Source organism: Marmota monax, unplaced genomic scaffold (assembly GCF_021218885.2).
Source record: "Marmota monax isolate L192 unplaced genomic scaffold, Marmota_monax_Labrador192_F-V1.1 WCK01_AAM20220418_F8-fsc00353, whole genome shotgun sequence".
In the NCBI taxonomy this organism is placed as follows: domain Eukaryota; kingdom Metazoa; phylum Chordata; class Mammalia; order Rodentia; family Sciuridae; genus Marmota; species Marmota monax.
Genome location: NW_026692700.1, coordinates 463,613 through 483,224, shown reverse-complemented (window position 1 = coordinate 483,224; position 19,612 = coordinate 463,613). Strand labels below are relative to the sequence as shown.

Sequence of the window (19,612 nt, the reverse complement as noted above, 5' to 3'; positions counted from 1 at the left end):
GGGTGTCCCTCTGGGGGCTCCTATTCCAGGTCTCTCCTAGCTTTGGGTGGCTCCTGGCAGTCCTTGGTATTTTGTGGCTACAGACACATCCCGCCAAGCTCTGCCTCTGTCTTCACACTGCCCTCTCCCCTGGGTATGTGTCTGGCTCCAAATCTCCCTCCGGTAAGGACAGCAGCCATTGGGTGGAGGGCCCTACTAAACCCAGTGCCCCAGGCTGTCCTCCTTGCTTATCCAACCTGGGATAAAAAGTGGAGGACACCCCAGGGTAGGGCCCTGGGTAAGCCCTGCTGGTCCATAGTGGCTGTCCTCTAGGATTTTCCTTTGAGGGGCACGGGTTGGTGACTTGCTCAGCAGTGGTAGTTCCTCATCCTGGGAATAGGATTACCTGGGGGGCATCTAAAGATTACTCTGCTGGGATCTCTTTGTAGACACAAAGGGCCTGGTTCAGACTTCCACTTTTGTAGTTTAAAAAGCCCCCCAGGCAGCTGGGCACGGTGGCACATGCCTGTAATCCCAGTGGCTTGGGAGGCTAAGGTAGGAGGATCAAAAACTCAAAGTCAGCCTCAGCAACTTAGCTAGACTCAGTCTTAAAACATTAAAAAAATAAAATGGGGAGGGCTGGGGATGTGGCTCAGTGGTTAGGCACCCCTGGGTTCAATCCCTGGTACAAAAAAGAAGAAGAAGAAGAAGCACCCCTCGGGAGAGTTTGTGCAACCAGGACTCTGACCGCAGGGTGCACGTTGGGAGCTGATGAAGGCCAACGTTTCTGGAGACAGGCTGGCTCCTCTCACTCCTGGCTGGCTGCAGCCTTGCTAACCAGCCTGGGGTCAACACGAGACACTTGGTTTAAGAAACAGAATGCTCTCTGCTGCAGAAGAATTTCTGGGAGGTGTCTCTCTGGCAAGGAGAGGACTGGAAGTGTGGTCAGCAAAGGGACTTCTCTATGAGGTCATGACATTCAGGAAGAGACCATCTGGCCTGCTCCTGGAGGACCCTCAGTCCCTGTCCTTTCCAGGAAGGTCAAGACAAACAGGAGGCTTTGTGTCTCCATAGCAGTGCTGCGCAGGCTCCGGCCTGATTCCCTGTCCTCTAGCGCATCCTTCGCCACCTGCTGCAGGCCTGTGCGGCGACCGTAACTCTAGCCACTCGGGGGGAGGCTGGAGCTGCTGAGCCAGCAGACCCTGGATGCCTCTGCTGATTTTTGGTGTCAAGAGTAAATCCAGGAGCTATTTGGACCTAGAGAATAGAATTCTCCCTCCAGCTGAGAGGCGATGCCCAAAGCCATCTTGCTCCCTGACTGCACCCTCTTCCGCTGGCTGCTCCCAGCTCCAGAAACTGCCTCCTCAAGCCTCTGACGGTCTACAGTCACAGCTGGAGATGGGCTGCAGTCAAGGCCAAATGGCCATATGCTGGGTCCAGGGCACACGGGCCGAGGGCATCCTGACTTTCTATGGGTCTGGGGGGGGGTCCGGTGTGTGCAGTGATAGGACCAGACAGGTAGGTGTGGCCACCCCAGAAAACTCACAGCAAGCCCTTGACAATGACTGTGTCCCACCCTCACTTGTGGAAAGCGAGGGGGCATCTGGTCTCAGCGGAGCCAGGCCTTCCGCGGATGGGGCTGCTCTTTGGATACTGTGGGTGTCTCTTGCGTTGTGTGTCCCCTGCGGGGACGGAGGCCTTCTGCCAAGGCAGCGACTGGGGCCTGAGTCTCTGGAGCCAAGGAGGCGAGGTGTGCAGGGGCCTGGGGTGGAGCAGGTGTGGAAGGCCACCCTCCCCACTGGCGCTCCTCCCGCCTGGGACAGCTCGGGCAGGGCGCCTGTCCGAGCTGTGGGTGGGCTTGGTTACCGCTGTCTGCTCCCCACCTCTGCTCGTCGCCTCACCCAGTCCTGACGAGGAACCCTGAGGCCAGGCCCCAGGCGGAGGTGGGGGGCTCTTGGGGTCAGAAATAGCTGAGAGATGTGCAACAGGGACCCCAGGAAGCCGGAAGGTTCCAGGAGAAAGTGCAGCAGGAGGAAGAAAGCGCAGGGGAGGAGATGAGGGAGGAGGAGGCCGGCAGGCAGCCTGGCAGCGGCAGGAGGTCAGGACCCACGTCTCCTCCCTCCCTGCAGGATGACTGGCACTTGCCCTGGATGATGCGTCCCCTACATGTCCCAGGTCCCCCCACCGGCTCAGCCTGGGCTCCCAAAGATCTGGAAGCTTCTGTTTGTCGTCTTCCACGTGGGCGCAGTTCCTGGGGAAGGAGCCCTGGGTGGGCAGCAGCTGCCCTTTCAACTCACACCTTGGTGGGAGGTGGCGGCACCCTGGGGTGGGAGGACACACACCCTACAGGAAGGGTGGGCCTGGGTGACTGCCTCAGGGACCTCCTTCTTCTTATGTAGGAGAGTCTCGTTTTGTGTGGTGATTGCTTGGCTGCCTTCTGGGGCCAACTACACACAGAGTCCTGTGGCAGGTGCTTCCGATTCTGGAGCAGTGAGTCAGTGCCCGCTCCTGTCTCCTGGAAGGGAGGGCGGGAGAGCGGACCTTGGGCTGTCTCCCCGTTGCCCCTCAGGGCCAGCCTGAAGGGCAGACCGCGTCCAAGGCAAGGGGACCTGCAGGCAGAGGGACATGCCCAGCAAAGACAGGGCCTGGTGGGCTGGGGTCAGGTGGGGCCAATGGACTGGAGCCGAGGGCGTGGAGTGGAGAGTGGGCGAGTGGACGGGAGCATGGTCAGCCTCGAGCCCGGGAGCAGCAGCAAGGCTGGAGGGGTGGCTGCTTCCCACTTCCTGAGAGCTGTTACCCAGGGTGGCGGGCAGGAGGGCCAGGCGCCAGGGCAAGAGCACTATCGGGGAGCAGGGCGGCACCTGCAGCTGCACCCAGGAAGGCCTGGGAGATGGAGATGGGCCTCGACCCGGGGGCCTGGGGCTCAGGGGTGCACCCAGCGGGAGGCCCCGTGGTGCTCAGGGCCAGTGTCCCCTCCTGGTCGGCTGGTCAGGCAGGGTGGGGTCTGGGCAGGAGCTGCCAGCGCTTCAGCAGACAGTGGGAAATGGGGGAGGGGCCGTGAGAGAATGGGGGAGGTACCACGTGGAGGGGGAGAGCCAGCGGGGACAGGGCACTGGCCTTGGCAGCAAAGCGTAGTCGGAGGCTGGCTCTGCACACCAAGTCCTGGCCCGTGACCTGGTCCAGCAGAGGGACGTGGGACAAGGGGCCTGGCCTCCACGTCTCCATCTCTGAAGTGGAGGCAGGAATCAGGCCCCCTAGGGTCATGGATGAAGGTGGGCTCCCAGGGCCCGAGCCTTGCTGTGGTCTGTCCAGGGGGGCGTGGGATCAGCTCTTCCTGCGCCTGATGCTGAGCTGGACTTGTCCCTGCATTCAGGGGACCTCCCAGCTGGGGCTGGGGACCGGGGCGGGGGGCGGGACGTGTTGTCCCACAGGTGGGGAGCTGAGTCTGCTCTGGTGCCTCCAGGGGCCAGGAGGCTGGTCAGGACGAGTCTGTGACAGGAGAGGGAGGTGACAATGGAGTTAAGAGCAGCGACAGTGGTGGTGGCACCGAGTGCCAAGTGCTAGAGGGAGCCACGTCCCACACGTCCCTGGCACTCACGCGTCACCTCCTCTGTTGTCATCCCATTTTACAGACGTCCAGGCTGAGCCCAGGCTCAGCAAGGCACTTGCTCAGGGCCTCGAGGCTAGAAGCAACTGGACAGAAGAGGGTCGTTGAACAAGAGGCTGTGAGGAGGGAGGCAGAGGCTGCTGGACTCCGGTGTGGCCGGTGGGCTGCCAGCCCGCTGTTGGTTCTTACAGGGAACAGTGGGCAGGCGTTTGCAATGGCACCACAGATCTGTGTGTCTGTGACCTGGGAAGTAGCCCGGGCGCACCAGTCCGCAGACGCGGTGTCCCGGTGTCTCAGTGTCCTGGTGTCGCGGTGTCCCGGTGTCGGGGTGTCCCGGTGTCGCCGTGTCAGTGTTGTCAAGTGCAGTGTGCATTTTCAGAAACCGCAACGCCCTGGTGTCCATTTTAACAAGGTTAATTGATCCAACACTCGGTGGAGAAACTCGAGGTTGCTGCTGCCCTGAAACCTGAGCAAACAAGGGTGCAGACGCCAAGCGCCTGTGTGGGGACGTAGCCTGGAGGAGGGCCCCAGAATCCTGGGCTGCGGGGAGATCAGGGTGATCTTTAAAGATCTTCTGTCTAAATGCATTTTCTAAAGCCTCTGCAATCAGCGCGTGTTGTGGTATAATTAAAGTCAAAGGCCGTGCGGGCTGGGGTGTGGCTCAGCGGTAGTGCCAGGGCTTAGCATGAACAAGGCCCTGGGTCAGTTCCCAGCACGGTCCCCAGCCCCCCAGGTAAAGGCATTTGGAATGCACATGCAGAGAGGAGGGCTTCCCGGGATGGCCAGGGGTGCAAGGGCTGACCCAGGAAGGGCCCGGCAGCCCGAGTTCCCCGCCTCAGCAGTGTGTACTGCACCCAGGTTGGTGTGACGGGGTCCCATGCAGGGCAGTCGGCCTGCGAACCCTTGCTGGCTCCTTTCAGAGTTTGGCGCACTGTGCGCACAGCCCTGGCACCTGCTGTGGTGGATCAAGTCTTACTGGAACACAGCTGTACCCATTGGACATGCCTGGTCTCTGGCTGTGTTTTGCCTGCAAGAGTGGAGTTGGGCAGGGGGGCCGGGGTGCTGGAGCCTCGCAGACGAAGCTGGCTGTGTGGCCCCTACAGAAATGCTTTCAGACCCTGTCACCAAGGGCAGGCTGCACAGGTGTGGGCTTCCTGGGCCGTAGGCTGGTACACCCCTCACCACTTCCTGCTCCCTGTTCTAGAGGCAAGCAGGATACCTGGAGAGGAGGGGACACCTGGGTCATTCTCTAAACTGACCTTGGAGATGCTGTGGATTCGCCCACCTGTTCTGGGCTCAGGGGAGGTGGGTGGGCTTCGAGGGGAAAGCTTGCTCTCTGCTGCGGACACACTTTGACAGCCGGTTCTTCACTGCAGAAGTGGACATTTTAGAGAAAAAAGGCGAAGGAGGGGTGTTGGGGAAACGGCTGGGCTCTGGGCCCGACAGGGAGGGTTCTGTCCCAACTTGGTGCCTCTTGGAGCCTGTTTCCCTGTCTGCGAGAGCAGGGCTGCTCTTCTCAGGTTGCACCTGCTCCGTGGCTTCTGACGGGGAGCGAAGGGTGCAAAGCCTGGCTGTGACATCTTGTCCCCATGGCCCAGTGGACTCCAGGGCGGGAGCGAAGGAACGACCCTAGGGTGGTCTCTGCTCTCTGCACCAGTTCTGGAAGGCAGGGGCCAGGCAGCCAGGCGACAGCTGAGAAGTCCAGGTGCTGGGCCTTCAGTGCAGGGGCACCTCCCGGCTCTTCCCTTGTCCCGAGGTCTCTGGGGGGGAGGCCGGAGGGCGGCTCGGGTTTGGACAGGGGGAAGCCATGACTTGCCTAAGGTCACCAGCCGAGCAAGATGCCAGAGTCCTAGGAGATGGATCCTGGCTCGAGGCTCTCAAACAGGATGGGTCCACCCCTTAGAGCTCTGTTGGCCAGGAGGCTGTTGTCCTTGACGTGGGGGCATCTGAACGTGAGCACTTTTTTAAAAAACATTTTTACACCTTTATTTTATTTACTCATTTTTACGTGGTGCTGAGGATGGAACTCAGTGCCTTCACGTGCTAGGCAAGCGCTCTGCCACTGAGCCCCCGCCCAGCCCTTAACGTGAGCTTTGGAGCCTCGGAGGGGCGGGTCGGCAGCCGTCAAGGGCTGTGGAAATGAGACTTCCTGTGTCTGGCAACCCCGTATCTGGGGACTTTTCACCGTTGAGCCTCTAGTTACAAGGTTGTCTTCCCAGCTCACCTTTCTCAGGGGGTGCCAGAGCCCCTGGACATGAAGCAGCGGGGCCGTGGCTGGGCAGGCTACAGTAGTGGACGCTCTGCCCGTGACAAGTGTGTAGGTTTCTAAGTGGAACTATAAGAAGCGTGGACGCCTGAGAGGCTCAGACGGCCTTTGGCAAATGCAGGTTTTCTAATTGTGCTGTGATGAACTCGAATTTGCTGCAGTGTGGGTCTCACCGCCGTCAACAGAGGTATAGACAGAGCTCCAGGCCTGGCTGGTTTAGGCCGATTCCACGCGCAGCGTTTAGCAGAGTGGCCTAATCCAGGCATGGGCTGTGTTCTAGGACCAGGGACTCGAGGGCCCTGGCTTGGCAGACATGTCCTAACCTCAGAGCAGACCTGGAGGCACCACTAGAAGTGGTGTTGGACGTTCTGACAGAGCTGCCGTCAAAGCCCTGCGTGCTGTGGCTTTGAGCCACCCTGCTATGTCCCTCCTCTCCAGAACTTTCTCTTGCTGAATGGTGAGTGTCGAGAGGAAGAGGAAGGAGAATTGGACCCCAGACTTGGTATCTTCAGTCATCAGGGTTCTCCAGAAAGCAGGACCAATGGGAAATATAGATGCACAGACGACGGAATTTATTATGGGCCTTGGCTCTCACGATTACGGAGCTGAGATTCCCACAATCTGCCGTCTGCAAGCAGCAGAACTCTGGGGGCGGGGGCGGGGGGGGCTGGTGGTGTGATTCATTCTGAGTCCAAAGGCCTGAGAGCCTGGATGTCACAGCTCAAGCAGGGAGAGAATTTTCCTCCCATCTGCCCCTCGGTTCTGTCCCGGCCCTGGACAGATGGGACGATGGCTGCCCGTGCTGGGTTGGGTCAGGCAGTCCATGGATTCCAAGGTGGCTCTCTTCCAGAATACCCTTCCCACACACCCAGAAATCCTGTTGGCCAGCTATCTGGGCAGCCCTTAGCCCAGTCAGTTGACGGAGAAAATTCGCATCATAAGGGCTGAGAAGAGGGACCAAAGAAACGGGTGGGTGGAGTTCGGTGGAGAACTTTCTCGTGGGGAGAAGAGCCTCACTGCCCTGGCTCAAGGGCCAGGGACCTCTCCCGGGGCCTGCCCAGCTCAGACAGAGCCTCTGGCCCCGGGCTCAGCTCTCCTGAGACTGAATCCTGAGATGCTCTCACTGTGGCCAAATCCAGCCGTTCACTTCCCCCTCACCCAAGAACAAGCCCCAAGAATTGGTTGCTTTGCCTCTTGGGACCGAAGCCATGTTCCCCAAACTAGATTTCTCCATGGTCAGGTTTGCAGAGGGTGCCCCAGCCCTAGAGCAAGGTGGAGCATGCTTGGTGTCTTGTTCTGTGGGGGGAAGGTGGAGGACGGAGGGGACGGGAAAGAGTCCTCCCCCCAGTTGGACTGGGGCTCTGCAGTGGCGGGCTGGAGCAGTTGGGAAGCAGAAGCTCGTTTCCCCTCCGCCAGACGCTGTCCCCACAGGAGAAGGGGTGGGAGGCCCTGTCGGAGCCCCGACCTTGAAGCAGGCTTCCTGAATGTCCTAGAAGCTCAGGGAAGAGCCAGACTCCGAGCAGGGCGGGGTGGCGCCAGGCTGGGCAAGCGCCCCCCACCAGACCCTCCCTCCACACGGCCCCCATCACCCCAGCTGCTGGTGCTCTCACCTGTGTGTCTGGCTGGCCTGTCGCTGTCCCCAACCTCACCCCTGCAGTGATGTCACAGCCCAGCAGCTCTGCCGTTCCCATGGCCACAGCCTGCTGTAGCCAGCCAGGGGGGGCTGCTGGGCTGCTGGAGAGGGAGGAGGTCAGTGGGCCCCCGAGATCCCTGCAGACCACCTGGGGTACAGGTTCTCCTTGTGTCTGCCCCCTTATCTGGTGTGAGGGTGGACTTTTCTATGCCCGGCTGTTTGAGGAGGTTGTGGGAAAAGGGCCAGTAGGAGGAAGCTGCAGGCCACAGGTCCAGAAGGCCCATCTGGAAGTCCCCACGCTCCGGGGAGCTCCCCCGACGGTTTGATGGGGGCAGGCTGGGCAGGGGAGCTGTCGGGATGGGACGGGGACAGGGACGGGGATGGGGCTGGGCTGACTGTGGGTTTTGGAGGAATGGACAGTGTCAGGATGCAGCTGGAGCCGCTGTGAGGGTGCTGAGCTCGGGGGTGCTCAGTCGGCAAGTGGATGATGGACACTGTCCTTATGTTTAGTGAGGCGCCAGTTGGATCTGCCATAAGAGGTCCCTCTGCGAGCTCGTGTCTGGACCATGTGTGTAGAGGTCAGTCCACCTTGGGGTCTGCCAGTGTGAGGCTGGTGGAGGAGGCCGCTTGCCCAGCTCACCTCCAGAGCTGCCCAGTCCTGGGGGACACTGGGGAGATGGTGAAACCCACAGAGTCACAGGCCCCCAGGATTAGGGCCTGGCTGGGACTCAGATTCTCCCCTGACACCCCCAGTCCAAAACCCAGTGCAGCGGCTTTGGGGGAACCACACACTCTAGGCTCAACCGAGTTGGGAACTAGCAAACACCAGGGTGTGGTCAGCACGCGGGGGCCCCCAGCATGGTTTTAGAGGCTAGAACTCAGAGGAGTGGAGTGAAGCCCAGTTTGTGATATTTATTCTATGTGGGCTTGGCTTGGATGCCTGCAGTGATGGGTCTCTCACTACCTACCCATGATTTCAAGACAGCCCAGTAGGAAGTGCTTCCTTCCAGCTGCCCATGTGCTGCCTCCCTGTAATGTGTTCTCAGACGTCCAGCTCCATCATCTGGAGACACACACAGTAAGTACCGCCCCCAAACGGCTGGCCAGGCTCCTGGGAGTCCCCGTGTGATGTGCACATAGCTGTCACCACCCTGTTTCACAGATGAGCAGACTGAGGCACCCCAAGTTGGGCAGCTTGCCCTGGGTCACACGGCCGTGTCCCTGTCCACCTCAGTGCATTCTGGACTTCTCTGTCCCCAGCAAACGCCTCTGCCTGGCCTCCTCTGAACGTTCCAGGTTCCTAGGACTCCTCCTCCCGTGCACGGCCTGTCCTGTCACTCCCTTCCTGGGCTCTGAGTCCATGGCCTGCCCTGCCCTCCTGACCTCTGCCCCTTCTTTCTGGGCCTCGGGCTCCCCTTGTTCTCCAGGCAGCTCGTTCTTGCCTTTCTCACTGGGCTCATTCCTGATCGTTTCAATGTTGTGCTGCGGTTTTGAAATGCTGACCCCACGACTTGTCACATGACCACTTCCAGGACAGACTCTTCTTCTCACCTTGTGAAAGTCAGTTAGACCTGCATCTGCCTGTCAGTTCCCTGTGGGCTCACCACTGTCTTCACATCTCTGAGGTGCTCTGTGCCTTGGCCGAGCCTCCCCGTGAGCCAGGCACCATCCTCCAAGTTCCTAGGACTGTCTCCTCTGACACCCCATCTCTGAGGCTGCATGGCTGATGCTCCATCTCCCCTGATGCTCCATCTCCTCTGATGCCCCATCTCTGACCTCCATCTCTGACTCTCTGTCTCTGACCTCCATCTCTGACCCTCCATCTCTGACCTTCCATCTATGGTGCTCCATCTCTGACCCTCCCTCTCTGACACTCTGTCTCTGATGCTCCATCTCTGACCCTCTGACCTCCGTTTCTGACCCTCCATCTCCGACCTCCATCTCTGACCCACTGTCTCTGACCCTCCATCTCTGACTTCCATCTATGACCTCCATCTGTGATCCTCTGACCTCCATTTCTGACCCTCCATCTCCTCTGATGGTCACACCCTAGGGACAGGCATGTGCTCTTTGGATGGCCTGGCTGCCCTCGGCACCTTGGTGTCCTCGTGAGGTGTGGCCAGTGCAGGCCTGGCTGGACCACCACCTGCTTGTTCTGGGTGTTCCTTTGAGTGCAGGTAAGGCCCAGGCTGCCTACGTACGTGTATTTGGGGACCCACGGGTGGTTTGGGGTGTGTTCCATACATCTCCTCTTGGTAGATCTAGCCAGGATGTAAGCTGTTAGACATCTTCCCACCTGGAGTTTTGTGGCTGACTTAGTGTCTTCCTGTGGGCCTCAGTGTCCTGTGGGGTCCGCATCTTAGAATGGATGAGCTTCGATGGAACTCAGGTGCCTGGTGCATGGCAGAGCCCGTCAGTGCCTCCGCCCCGTTTCCTCCAGTGTTCCACGCAGCGTGCCCAGCTTCCTGGTGTGGGTGCCAGTGCGGGCCAGTCTCGAGGGGCGGGCTGCTGTCGAGAGAGGCAGCCGTAGAGCTACCACCTGGGAGGACACGGGAAGCTGTAAGAAACCCATTTAAAAATGGGCCTTACCTGCACCCAGATCACATTCTGGGGTCACCTAGTTTCAGGGTCTCTGCTCTATGCATCTTAAAATCCCCGAAAGATCCCCATGTTATCATCCCAAAGAAATTCAGAGTCCTTTTATAACCAAAGGTCAAGTTACACGTAGTCTGTGTGCTCCCGGAAGACGGGGAATGTCCAGCTCCACGCATGAGATCCTAAGCTCTGCCTGTGTGGGAACGGCCTCGTGGTGGACGCCAGCTAGCCGAGCCTTTCTGTAGCTGACTGATGTGTTTCAAAGAGGTGCTCACTGGGCAGCCCTGTGCTAAGTCTGCTTGTGGCTTTGGAGGGCACTGCGTCCTCAGGGAGGGGGACTGGGCTGGGCTGGGGCAGTGTGAGGGGGACGGGGGAAGGCCATGTCCATCTCATGAAGAGGAGCCCATGTGGGCACAGTTTAGATGCTGGGCTGGTGGTGTGCCGGGGGGCGGCAGAGCCTGGCCAGCCCTGCCCGGGATGCAGCGTTCCCGGACAGGATGGGAGGGAGCCACAGGGATGGCTCAGTGTTCCTGGCCTGAGGATGACAGGGGACCTGGTGGACAGAGCACGTCCCTGCCCTGTGGCTTGGAGTGGGTAGGCTCCGTCAGGGGCAGGGCCAGGAACCTGCCCTCTCACTCGCAGCCCAGGTGTTTGTGCTGCAGGCAGCCATGGGCCACATCTGGGGACTTGCTGGTGAGGACCGTGGGCGATCGGCACAGGTCGGCTGGGTAGGCGGAGGCTGCAGCCGTGTTGTGGAAAGGGCTGCCGGCAAAGGGCAGGGCCAGAGGGAGACAGCTGGGGGCCTGGGGGGCTCAGGTGAGAGATGCTCAGGCTCAGCAACTGCTGGGGGAGGCGGGCAGAGCAAGGCATGGCCTCTCTGGGGGACACGTGTGCTGTGGTCTGTGGGCTGGGGGTGCACTTGGGACATGCAGAATCTCGGCCCCACCCCAGACCTGCTGAATCCGAAGGGACTTACCGAGAGTCGAGACCTGGCCTTGTAAAACACTCCGAGGAATGGAATATTTGAACCGGAAGTGGGTGGTCCATCTGATGGACTCTCAGGCCCTGTAGTGCCCCCGGCAAACACACTGTTAGGCAGCTTAGCCTCACTGTGACCAACACAACCGAGAACAACAACCTGGAGGAAGGAGGGTTTATCTGTGGCTCGGGTGTCCGAGGCCTCAGTCCATGGACGGCCACTCCACTGCTCCGGGCCTGAGGCGAGGGGAGGGGCAGCGGAAAGCTGCTCAGCTCATGGTGGAGTCAGGAAGCAGGGAGAGGGGAAGGGCCCAGGGCAGATGCTCCCTTGCAGGGGACCCGCCTCCCCCAGCCACACCCCAGCTGCCCAGTTACCACCAGCCAGTCCATTCAAACTAGGGTGGACCGACTAGACTGCAGCCTCACAGTCCATTCACTTCCCCAAAGATGCCTCTCATGGTCACTGGAGGACCAGGGAGGTCAGAGGTCAGGCAAGGACAGTGAAGCCCAGGCCAAAGTCCACTTGTGCTACAAAAGTGGCTTCCAGCTCTGGCTTCCCCGGCTGCAGATGAGGAGTCTGGGACTAGGGGTCTGCTTGCTCAGAGGTGAGTCCTTGCAACACTGCCCTTGAGCTGTGTGACCTCAGGCAATGTATTCAACCTCTCTGAGTCTCTGCTTCCCCATCAGAAAGCATGGATAGGCCCAGCCTCACCATCCACCCCTGGTGGGATAGCGAGTTGGTGTGGAAGGGTGTGTGTGTGAAGCTTGTGGACCTGAACACACACAGGTCTGTCATCGGCCAGAGTTGTGTGGTCACTGAGGCCGCGTCCTCCTGGCCAGCTACATGTGGCCCTGTCTCTCCCTGTATGTTAACTGGTTTAGTTAAATATCTACAAAATGGCACACGGCCTCAGGGGATCACCCGGGGGCAACGTTGGCATGGGTTCCAGCCAAGAAGATGGTGTGCGTGAGGCCCCTGGAAGCCAGAGTGGGGAGGACAGGGATGAGGGCCACCCGAGGATGGAGAGAGGCAGCCGAGTCCTGCTGCTGTCCCCACGATGGCCCCCCTCCCTGCTGTCAGCTCGCATTCGGGTAGGACATGGCATGGCTGCGTCGATTGTGTGCCAGGGTCAGTGTCTCCGAGGGTCAAGGGCAGATTTAGCCCCGTGGCTGTCACACTTGGGGGACCTGGCAGCATTGTCATAATTGCAGGGCCTGAGTCTTGGTCATGATGGCCACCACTTAGCTGTGTGACCATCCTGAGGGAACTGGCCCTGAGGTCGTGGGCGTGGTCTGCACCATGCCCGCCTTGCTGCCCCTGTGTGGGCAGCAGGTGCCTCTCCTGTAGAAGCGGGGGCCGGGCCTGTTCAGGGCGCCCACAGGAGCCTGCGTCCTGCAGCCAGCCCCGGGCCTCTCTGAGCACGCGCCTGTTCCTGGCGCCTTCCGCAGGCTCTGATCATGATGCTTTCCTGGACTCCACTGGGGCCTGCTGCAGACGCCCGCTGCCCGGGCAGCTCAGAGGCCCTGGGGTCTCCTCTGGGAGGGGGCCTGTGCTCCCTGCTACCTGTGCAGGGGGCGTCCTCAAGGCAGGGTTAGGTTCTGCACCTGCTGAAAAACTGTCCAGGCTGCGGCTGGGTGTGGCTGCTGGGGCCAGCTCCACCTGCTGGGGTCACAGGGCTGCAGAGAGCAGGAGAGAGAATGGGCCCAGGGTCCCGGAGGCTCTGGTGCCCCAGGAAGGCCAGACAGGTGTCCACCCTGCCTTCCTGGTGCCCCGAGGGCAGTGCCTGTGGGGAAAGGGCTGTGGTTTCCCAGACAGGTTGAAGGCAGCAGTGACCGGCAGCCCGTCTGCTCCTTGGCAGGGGCCACGAGGGGATGCTCAGAATATTCCACAGGGATGGGGGGGGCGGGAGTGTGGCCAGGGGACTACCCTGTGCAGGACGGTCAGCCAGCAGAGCACAGGTGGTCTGTGCAGTGGGCCTCAGCCAGAAGCATGACCTCTCGCCTGGTGAGTGTCCTTCCTAGGGCACTGGCAGCCTGTCCTGCAGGGCTGGGGAGCCCCTAGGAGACTGGAGGGTAGACACTCCAGGAGGGGGTGTCCAGGGGTTCCTACCCCTGGCCACCTCAGGCTCAGGAAGGCTTAGTGATCTTCCTGGCCAGACCCAAGTGGACCCTGTCCTGGTCCCACGGTGGTACATGGTGGAGGGCACGGGGGGACAGCAGGGGCCACAGGAGGCTCTGAGAACATGGCAGTAAGGGTACACCTTAGGGTGTCCTGGGTCCCCAATTTCTGAGCTGTGGAACTGACTGATTTCCCGACTTCACCTCAAAGCTCCCTAAATGTAGGTCATGAACTGAGCTTGGGGCGGGGACACTCCTGTAGAAGTCACTGAGGCCACGTCTTAATGGTTGTCACCTGCTGATAAAGGTCGGGAGTCGGTGGCTCCAGGCTCAGAAATAGACTTGGCTCCTTGGGGTGCAATGAGCCCCACTCTCTCAGGGGTCTCCTGAGACAGACAAAGGGACGTTCCCAGCAGCCCAGCTCCCTCCTCGCCTCTTTGGACACCCCTGTGGCCAGTCTCAGAGGAAGGACCCATGAGACCCAGATTCAAACCCAGCTCCTTCGTGAGCGGGAAAAGTCTCCCACCCCATGGAGCCTCGATGACTTCTTGGTTGGAAGCGCTTCCGTTTCTCCTGGGCGTGGCCAGGGATGGGCTTGCTGGGTCACGGGGTGAGTCTGTGCTGACCTTTTAAAGACAGCGCCAGCTGTTTTCCAAAGTGGCTGCCGTCTGCATTCCACCAACCCCTGGAAGGGTCCCAGTTTCCCCAGCTCTTCACCAACACTTGCCGTCGTCGTTGACTGTCCCTGGAACTGTAGTCACCCAGCATGTGAAGTGGGCTTCCGCTGTGGCTTCATTGGCATTGGCCTGAGGACTGCTGCTGTGGGAAGCCTACAGCCGGCATCAGCGTACATCTGTCTCCTTTGGTGAACGTCCACTTGGATCTGTCGCCCATTTGTGAATTAGGTTATTCATCTTCGTATTAAGTTGTAAGCGAGGTTCAGTGTTCTGGGCTGGAGTCGGCTCTTGGGTGCATGATCTGCAGATGTCTGTACATCCATGCGGGATCCTCACTGGGCCAGGAGTGCCTTTCGGAGCCCAGCGGTGTTAACTTTCCTGTGTGTCCATTTCCTCCTCTGCTGCTTGAGCTTCTGGGATTGTATCTGAATGTTCTTTGACTAAGTCAAGGCCTGGAAGGAGCCACCTGTGTTTCCTTCTGAGCACTTAAGCCCTGCGTGAAGGTCTGTGACCCCTTGTGAGTTCGTCTTGTTGTGTATGGTGTGATGAAGGATTGAGATTCCTCGTTTTGCGTGTGCATAGTTACAGTGTGATTTGTTGGGGAAAAAAGAAAAAAACACAAAGGGCTGGGGACACAGCTCAGTTGGTAGAGGGCTTGTCCCCCATGCACAGGGCCCTGGGTTCATCCCCAGCACCACACACACACACACACACACACACACACAGACTGTTCTTTTCCCCATTGAGCCACGTGTCACCTTTGTGGAGACCCAGCTTTCCCTCCTGCTGTCCTGGCCCTGTGGAACCTGACATCAGCCACTGCTCTTGCGTATGATTGCAGTCAGTGGCCCGATTTACCAAGAGGTGCAAGGACACCGCCCCCCCCGAATGTTCAGTCAAAGCCAGCGTCAGTGTGACCAACTGTGGTGCCGTGGTCTACCCGGACAGCAGTTGGCCCAGCTGTGTGACCTGCTCAAGTGTCCTCCTCCCTCCCTGCCTCAGTTTCCCCATCAGTGAACCAGGGATGATAACAGCTCCTTCCCTCCCAGGTTTACAATACAAAATAAATGAACCGTTGGGGTACCAGGTGCCCCCGGGGAGCCCAGGCGGTTAACATTGGCTGGAACATGGATGAGCTGCTACTTCCTGTGTGCCGCCACCTCTTTGGGCTCAAGTTGTTGAGCCTGGTTCCACAGGCTCAAAACGAGAGGGTTGGCCTGCAGTATCCGGGAAGCAGCCGCTGCAGCTCACAAATCCGGCTGCTTCTGGCATCAACGCCAAGTGGCCACAGACCTGGGGACATGCACTTCCTCCCCCAGGTAGGCCTAGCAAGCACAGGCCCTTCCTGGTGCCAGGGAGACCTATGGGAGTCCTCTGATAGTCACACGGAGAGAGAGAGAGCCGGGGACCTTGAAAAGACTTGGAACCCTGCTCCTCTCTCCGTTGGGTTTGTATTGGATTCAAGTACCAATCGTGCACACCCGCACCCACACGCACAGACACGCAGGCGGGTGCACACATCTGTCTGCACACACCAACCTGCACAGACGCACACAGGCGCTGCCTGGCGAGCTCCTCCCTCCCCCGCCGCCTCCTCTTTGATTCACAAGGTCCCTCCCCTCAAGGCCATGCTTCGTCCCTGCCCTCCCCAGGTGAGTGCTTCCGATTGCACCCTCCCACCCCCACCTGGACCCTAACATGTGCCTCGGCCTCCGTCTTGGCACTATTGACATTTTGGCCAGCTCCCCCTTTGGCACGGGGCCCATTCTGTGCCTCCCTGGCCTCTGTCCAGCCTAGAGCACCTCCTCTCCAGGTGTGACCTCCAAAAACATCCTCAGATGTTGCCAAATGTCCTCTGGATGCCAAACCACACCCCATAGAAAACCACTGTCCTAAAGGCTGTGACTTTTCAGTGATTGGGGACAGAGTGGGCCTTGGTGGGCAGAGGTCGGGGAGAGACCTGGAGCGCATGCTTCAGTGTATCCCCGACTAAGACTCCCGTGTGCCCTTGTCTCCAGGGTCTTGCCCACTCTCCTGAGAGCGCTCGGGAAGCTGCGTGTGTCCTCCTGCCCTCGTAGGTTCCCCGTGAACAGCAGTGGCCTCTATGGTCCCCGGTCAATAGAAGCCTCACTCTGGCTGCAGCCGCTTGCCCTTGGAAGAAGAGCTCACGGGAAGGCAGAGAACCTCAGAGAGAGCCCTGCTGCCCGGCTCCTCGCCCCACGACCCAGTCACGCTGCTGAGGCAGAAGCACACGATGCTGAAAGTCGGAGAACGCGAAGACGATAGCCCTCTGCCCAGGAGGCCCAACCTGCAGTGGAGAGCCCAGCAGCTGCTGCACCTGGCCCAGGAGCTGCAGGCGGAGTGGCAGGAGGCCCAGTTCCTCGAGGACCCGGAGCAGCTCTGCTCCACCCACGTGCTGGGGGGGGCCACAGCAGGGTGGGCGGTGGAGAACCAGGCCCAGGCCCAGGCCGAGGCCGACCTGGAGAAGCCTGCCCCGCGAGGAGCAGAAAGGTCCCCGAAGGTGAAGGAAAAGCACAAAGTGGCCCTTCGAGAACCCAAGAGTCACCAGGAAGAGCCGCCCAGGCAGCAAGCCCGACGCCCCAAGCCCCAGAGGAAAGCAGTGGGCTCCGAGAGGCAGGGGGACACCAAACCCCGGGGTCTGGGTCCCACCGAGAAGAGTAAACGGAAACGGGTGCCTTCAAGCAAGACCAGCAGCGGCCGCCAGCCTGTGACCCCTCGGGTGGGCAGAAGTGTGAAGCCACAGCTGGCCACGGGGGGAGAACTCAGGGGCCTGCAGGAGAAGCAGAGAGCCCGGGAGGGGAGGAGGAAGGCGGGAAAGGGCACCACCGTTCACTTTGCCAGAGGCCTGAGGAACATCTCCGAGAACCAGGGTCCCAGGGACAGACTGGAGGAGTTCCAGCGGCTGTGGCCAGCGAGCTCCACCCACAAGAGGGAAGCCGTGGCCCCCACGACTCCAGACAAGTGCATCACCAAGAACAGGTGGCAGAGAGAGCTGGAGTTGGCCTTCGAGCAGCTGTTTAATTCAAACAGGAAGCTCAAGAGGCACTTGAATCAGCACCTGGACTCAAGGTCCAGGACGGACCCTGACCCCCAGGAGCAGGTCTTTTCAGTCATGCAGGGGTGCGATAGTGACACCCCACAAGAGGGGGCGGCCGAAGTGGAGTCGCTGCCTGCTGGTGAGTCCGGGGATCCTGCAGAGGCCGAGGTCTCCCAGAAGTCATCCCAGACCGATTTGAAACAATCACGAAGCACGGACGAACTCCCCAGATGCCATCCGATGGCCCAGCCTGCAGTGAAGGACGGAAGTCAGACATCGTTGGCCGAGGCGGACACGGCTATCGACGAAGAGGACTTGCTCTTTAAAAGCACCGAGTGTGAGCAGGAGGCCTCCGAGCTGGCCACACTGATGGACAGCTGCCCCCAGCCTCACCTGCAGGAGCAGGCGCGCGGAGCAGACTGGATGGCCTTCGCACAGAAGCCGCCGAGGCTGGAGCTGGAGTGGAGGAGGCAGAAGCCCTCGTTTGAGTCCGTGGAGCTCCCAGACATGAGCTTGGAGATCCACTACTCGGCCGAGCTGGAGGAAGAGCGGAAGGAGCGGAGGAGGTTGCGCCTGGCCCTCCTGAAGTCCTACCCCAGCAGTTACCAGATAAAGGGCGGAGTGTCCCCGTCCCCGGTTAAGCTCACCTCCTCCTCGAACAGCAGCATCATCGAAGACGAGGACAAGCAGAACCAGATGATCCGCGACATTCAGCTGCAGATTTCAGAGCAGAACAAGTTGCACGAGCAGTTTCTGGAAAAGGCCAGGAAGCGCTTGCTGGAGTTTCAGAGAATATGTTAAAAGGCGATGGTCCACCCTGCAAAATACAGCACTGATCACGGTTCCGCCTGCCTGTCCCTGAGTCCATAGGGTCTTACGTCGAGGTGGCCTCTGTAGAGGTCAGTGGTGTCCTCACACCATCCTTTGCACAAACGTAGGAAGCTGTGGGGTCCGGGAAGTGAGTCCAGCCTGTCTGGGGCAGACAGAGGGAAGGCTGTGTCCACGGGCCCTGGGCACACATGGAAACTCCAGGGAGATTCTGCCCTTTGGATGTTTTAGCTGAGTAAATGCTGGGATTTGAGGGGCATCCCAGGTCAGGGGGGCCCAGTTTCAAGAGATACATCATTTGGTGCTTAGCCCCTGGCCAAGACGTTAACAGAGCTGACACTAAGACCTCTCAGCCTTTCAAACGACAGAGCCAACTTTGCTTAGAGTCCACCACACGCTTCATTCCTGTGACCTTAGTGGCTGGGGGAGGACGGCAGGAGCGGGCGAGAGAGACTAAGAAAGAGAAGGAAGGCAGCCCGGCCCTGCTGAGTGCGCCCTGCAGGCTGGCTGGGCGGGCATCTGGGTATTTGGTCAGTCTCCTGTTTGTTGGTTTTACCTTTGACCCAGCCAGGGAGACCCCCACAATGGGGAGCGGGCTTGTCTTTTTTTTCCCTGCCAATTGCAGACTTAGGGACAGGGACAGGGGTTGGCAAACTTTTTAGGCCAAGAGCCAGAGAGTAAATGTTCTGGATTGGCCAGCAGCTTCTGCCACTGCTGGACTCTCATGAGGGCACAGAAAGAGTGGCTTGATTTGCAGAGAGTTGTTGGCTGGAGGTGGCTCTGGGGCCAGAGTTTGGTGATCCTGGGGCTAGGACAGTGCTTGAACCTCCCCTTCTCTTCCAAGTGCCCTTGGATACCTCGGCACCTTGGTCTCATTGGTCCACCACCAGCCTTATTGACCTCATGTGTATTTTTCAGTCAAAGTAATGAACAAACAACTGTGAGCCTGTCACCCAGACCCAAGCTCTGGAGTACTTGCTGAGAAGCCACATATTGTGCCTGTGTGCTGCTGTCCTTTTCTCCACCCCTGCCTCCTCCCTAGGGAGGTCCCCACAGGGCTCGGGGTCAGCCCGGCTCTCAGCACGTCCGCGTATGATTGACATTGCAGCGGGTGGTTTGACTTGCTTCTGGACTGTCTACCCGGGGTTGGGTGTCTGTCCCACGTGGTGTCTGGGAGCTCCTCTTTGAGTCTGGGCACAGGGACTGGCATTCATCGGTGCCACACAAAGGTGTGGCTCATTTTCTCTGCAGGGCGGTATCGTCCCGAGGCTCCCCGGGCCTCCTTCCCAGGATCAGAGCTTCTTTTGTGCCTGTTTCTGAAAAGACAGCTGGATCCGCGGTGCCTTTGGATCAAAAAGTTGGGTGCTAAGTAGATGCTTTTGTGGGTTAATCCCAGGTTTGGGCACCAAGTTTTTTAAGTGCTTTTGGGGATTTAGAACACGTCAGTAGGGTGGGCGTGGTGAGATCCCACTCTCTCCATTGCTCCCTAGAAGGGGCTTCCTCTAATGTTCCCATTGATGAATCTTGGAGAGCCATGGGCCTCAGGGTCAGTGCAGGATACACGGAGTGGGTAGTGAAGTGTGTCACCACAGCTGACAGGGACCAGAAAACCCCATGGGGTGCCGGATACCCTCCAGGTGTGCGTGGCTCTGAGAAGCCAGAGCCAGGTTCTCGGAGAGCATCCAACACACAGAGCACTGCTGTGCTCACGGGGATGGCCGCGGTGGCAGCCCACAGATTTTGGGGTTTGGCGGTTTGTATCTTGGTCGTCGTGTCCCCTGTGCCCACTGGAGCTTTGGCTTTACCTGATGCCCAGGCTGGCCCTGCATGGGATGACCTGTTGGCCACATAGTGTCCTCCGTCTGAGACAGAG

At 59.6% G+C, this 19,612-nt stretch overlaps 2 protein-coding genes across 2 annotated transcripts in view; both read left to right on the top strand.

Annotated features, from left to right (window-relative positions):
* The window catches only part of Timp2 (TIMP metallopeptidase inhibitor 2), a 41,577-nt gene that overhangs the window by 2,085 nt on the left and 19,880 nt on the right, over window positions 1–19,612 (top strand). The gene's annotated exons all lie outside the window — the stretch shown is intronic.
* Cep295nl (CEP295 N-terminal like) lies at window positions 12,983–17,756 on the top strand. The gene has a single exon (XM_046446661.2). The coding sequence runs from the start codon at window positions 16,108–16,110 to the stop codon at window positions 17,710–17,712; it is 1,605 nt and encodes a 534-aa protein (XP_046302617.1). The 5' UTR covers window positions 12,983–16,107; the 3' UTR covers window positions 17,713–17,756.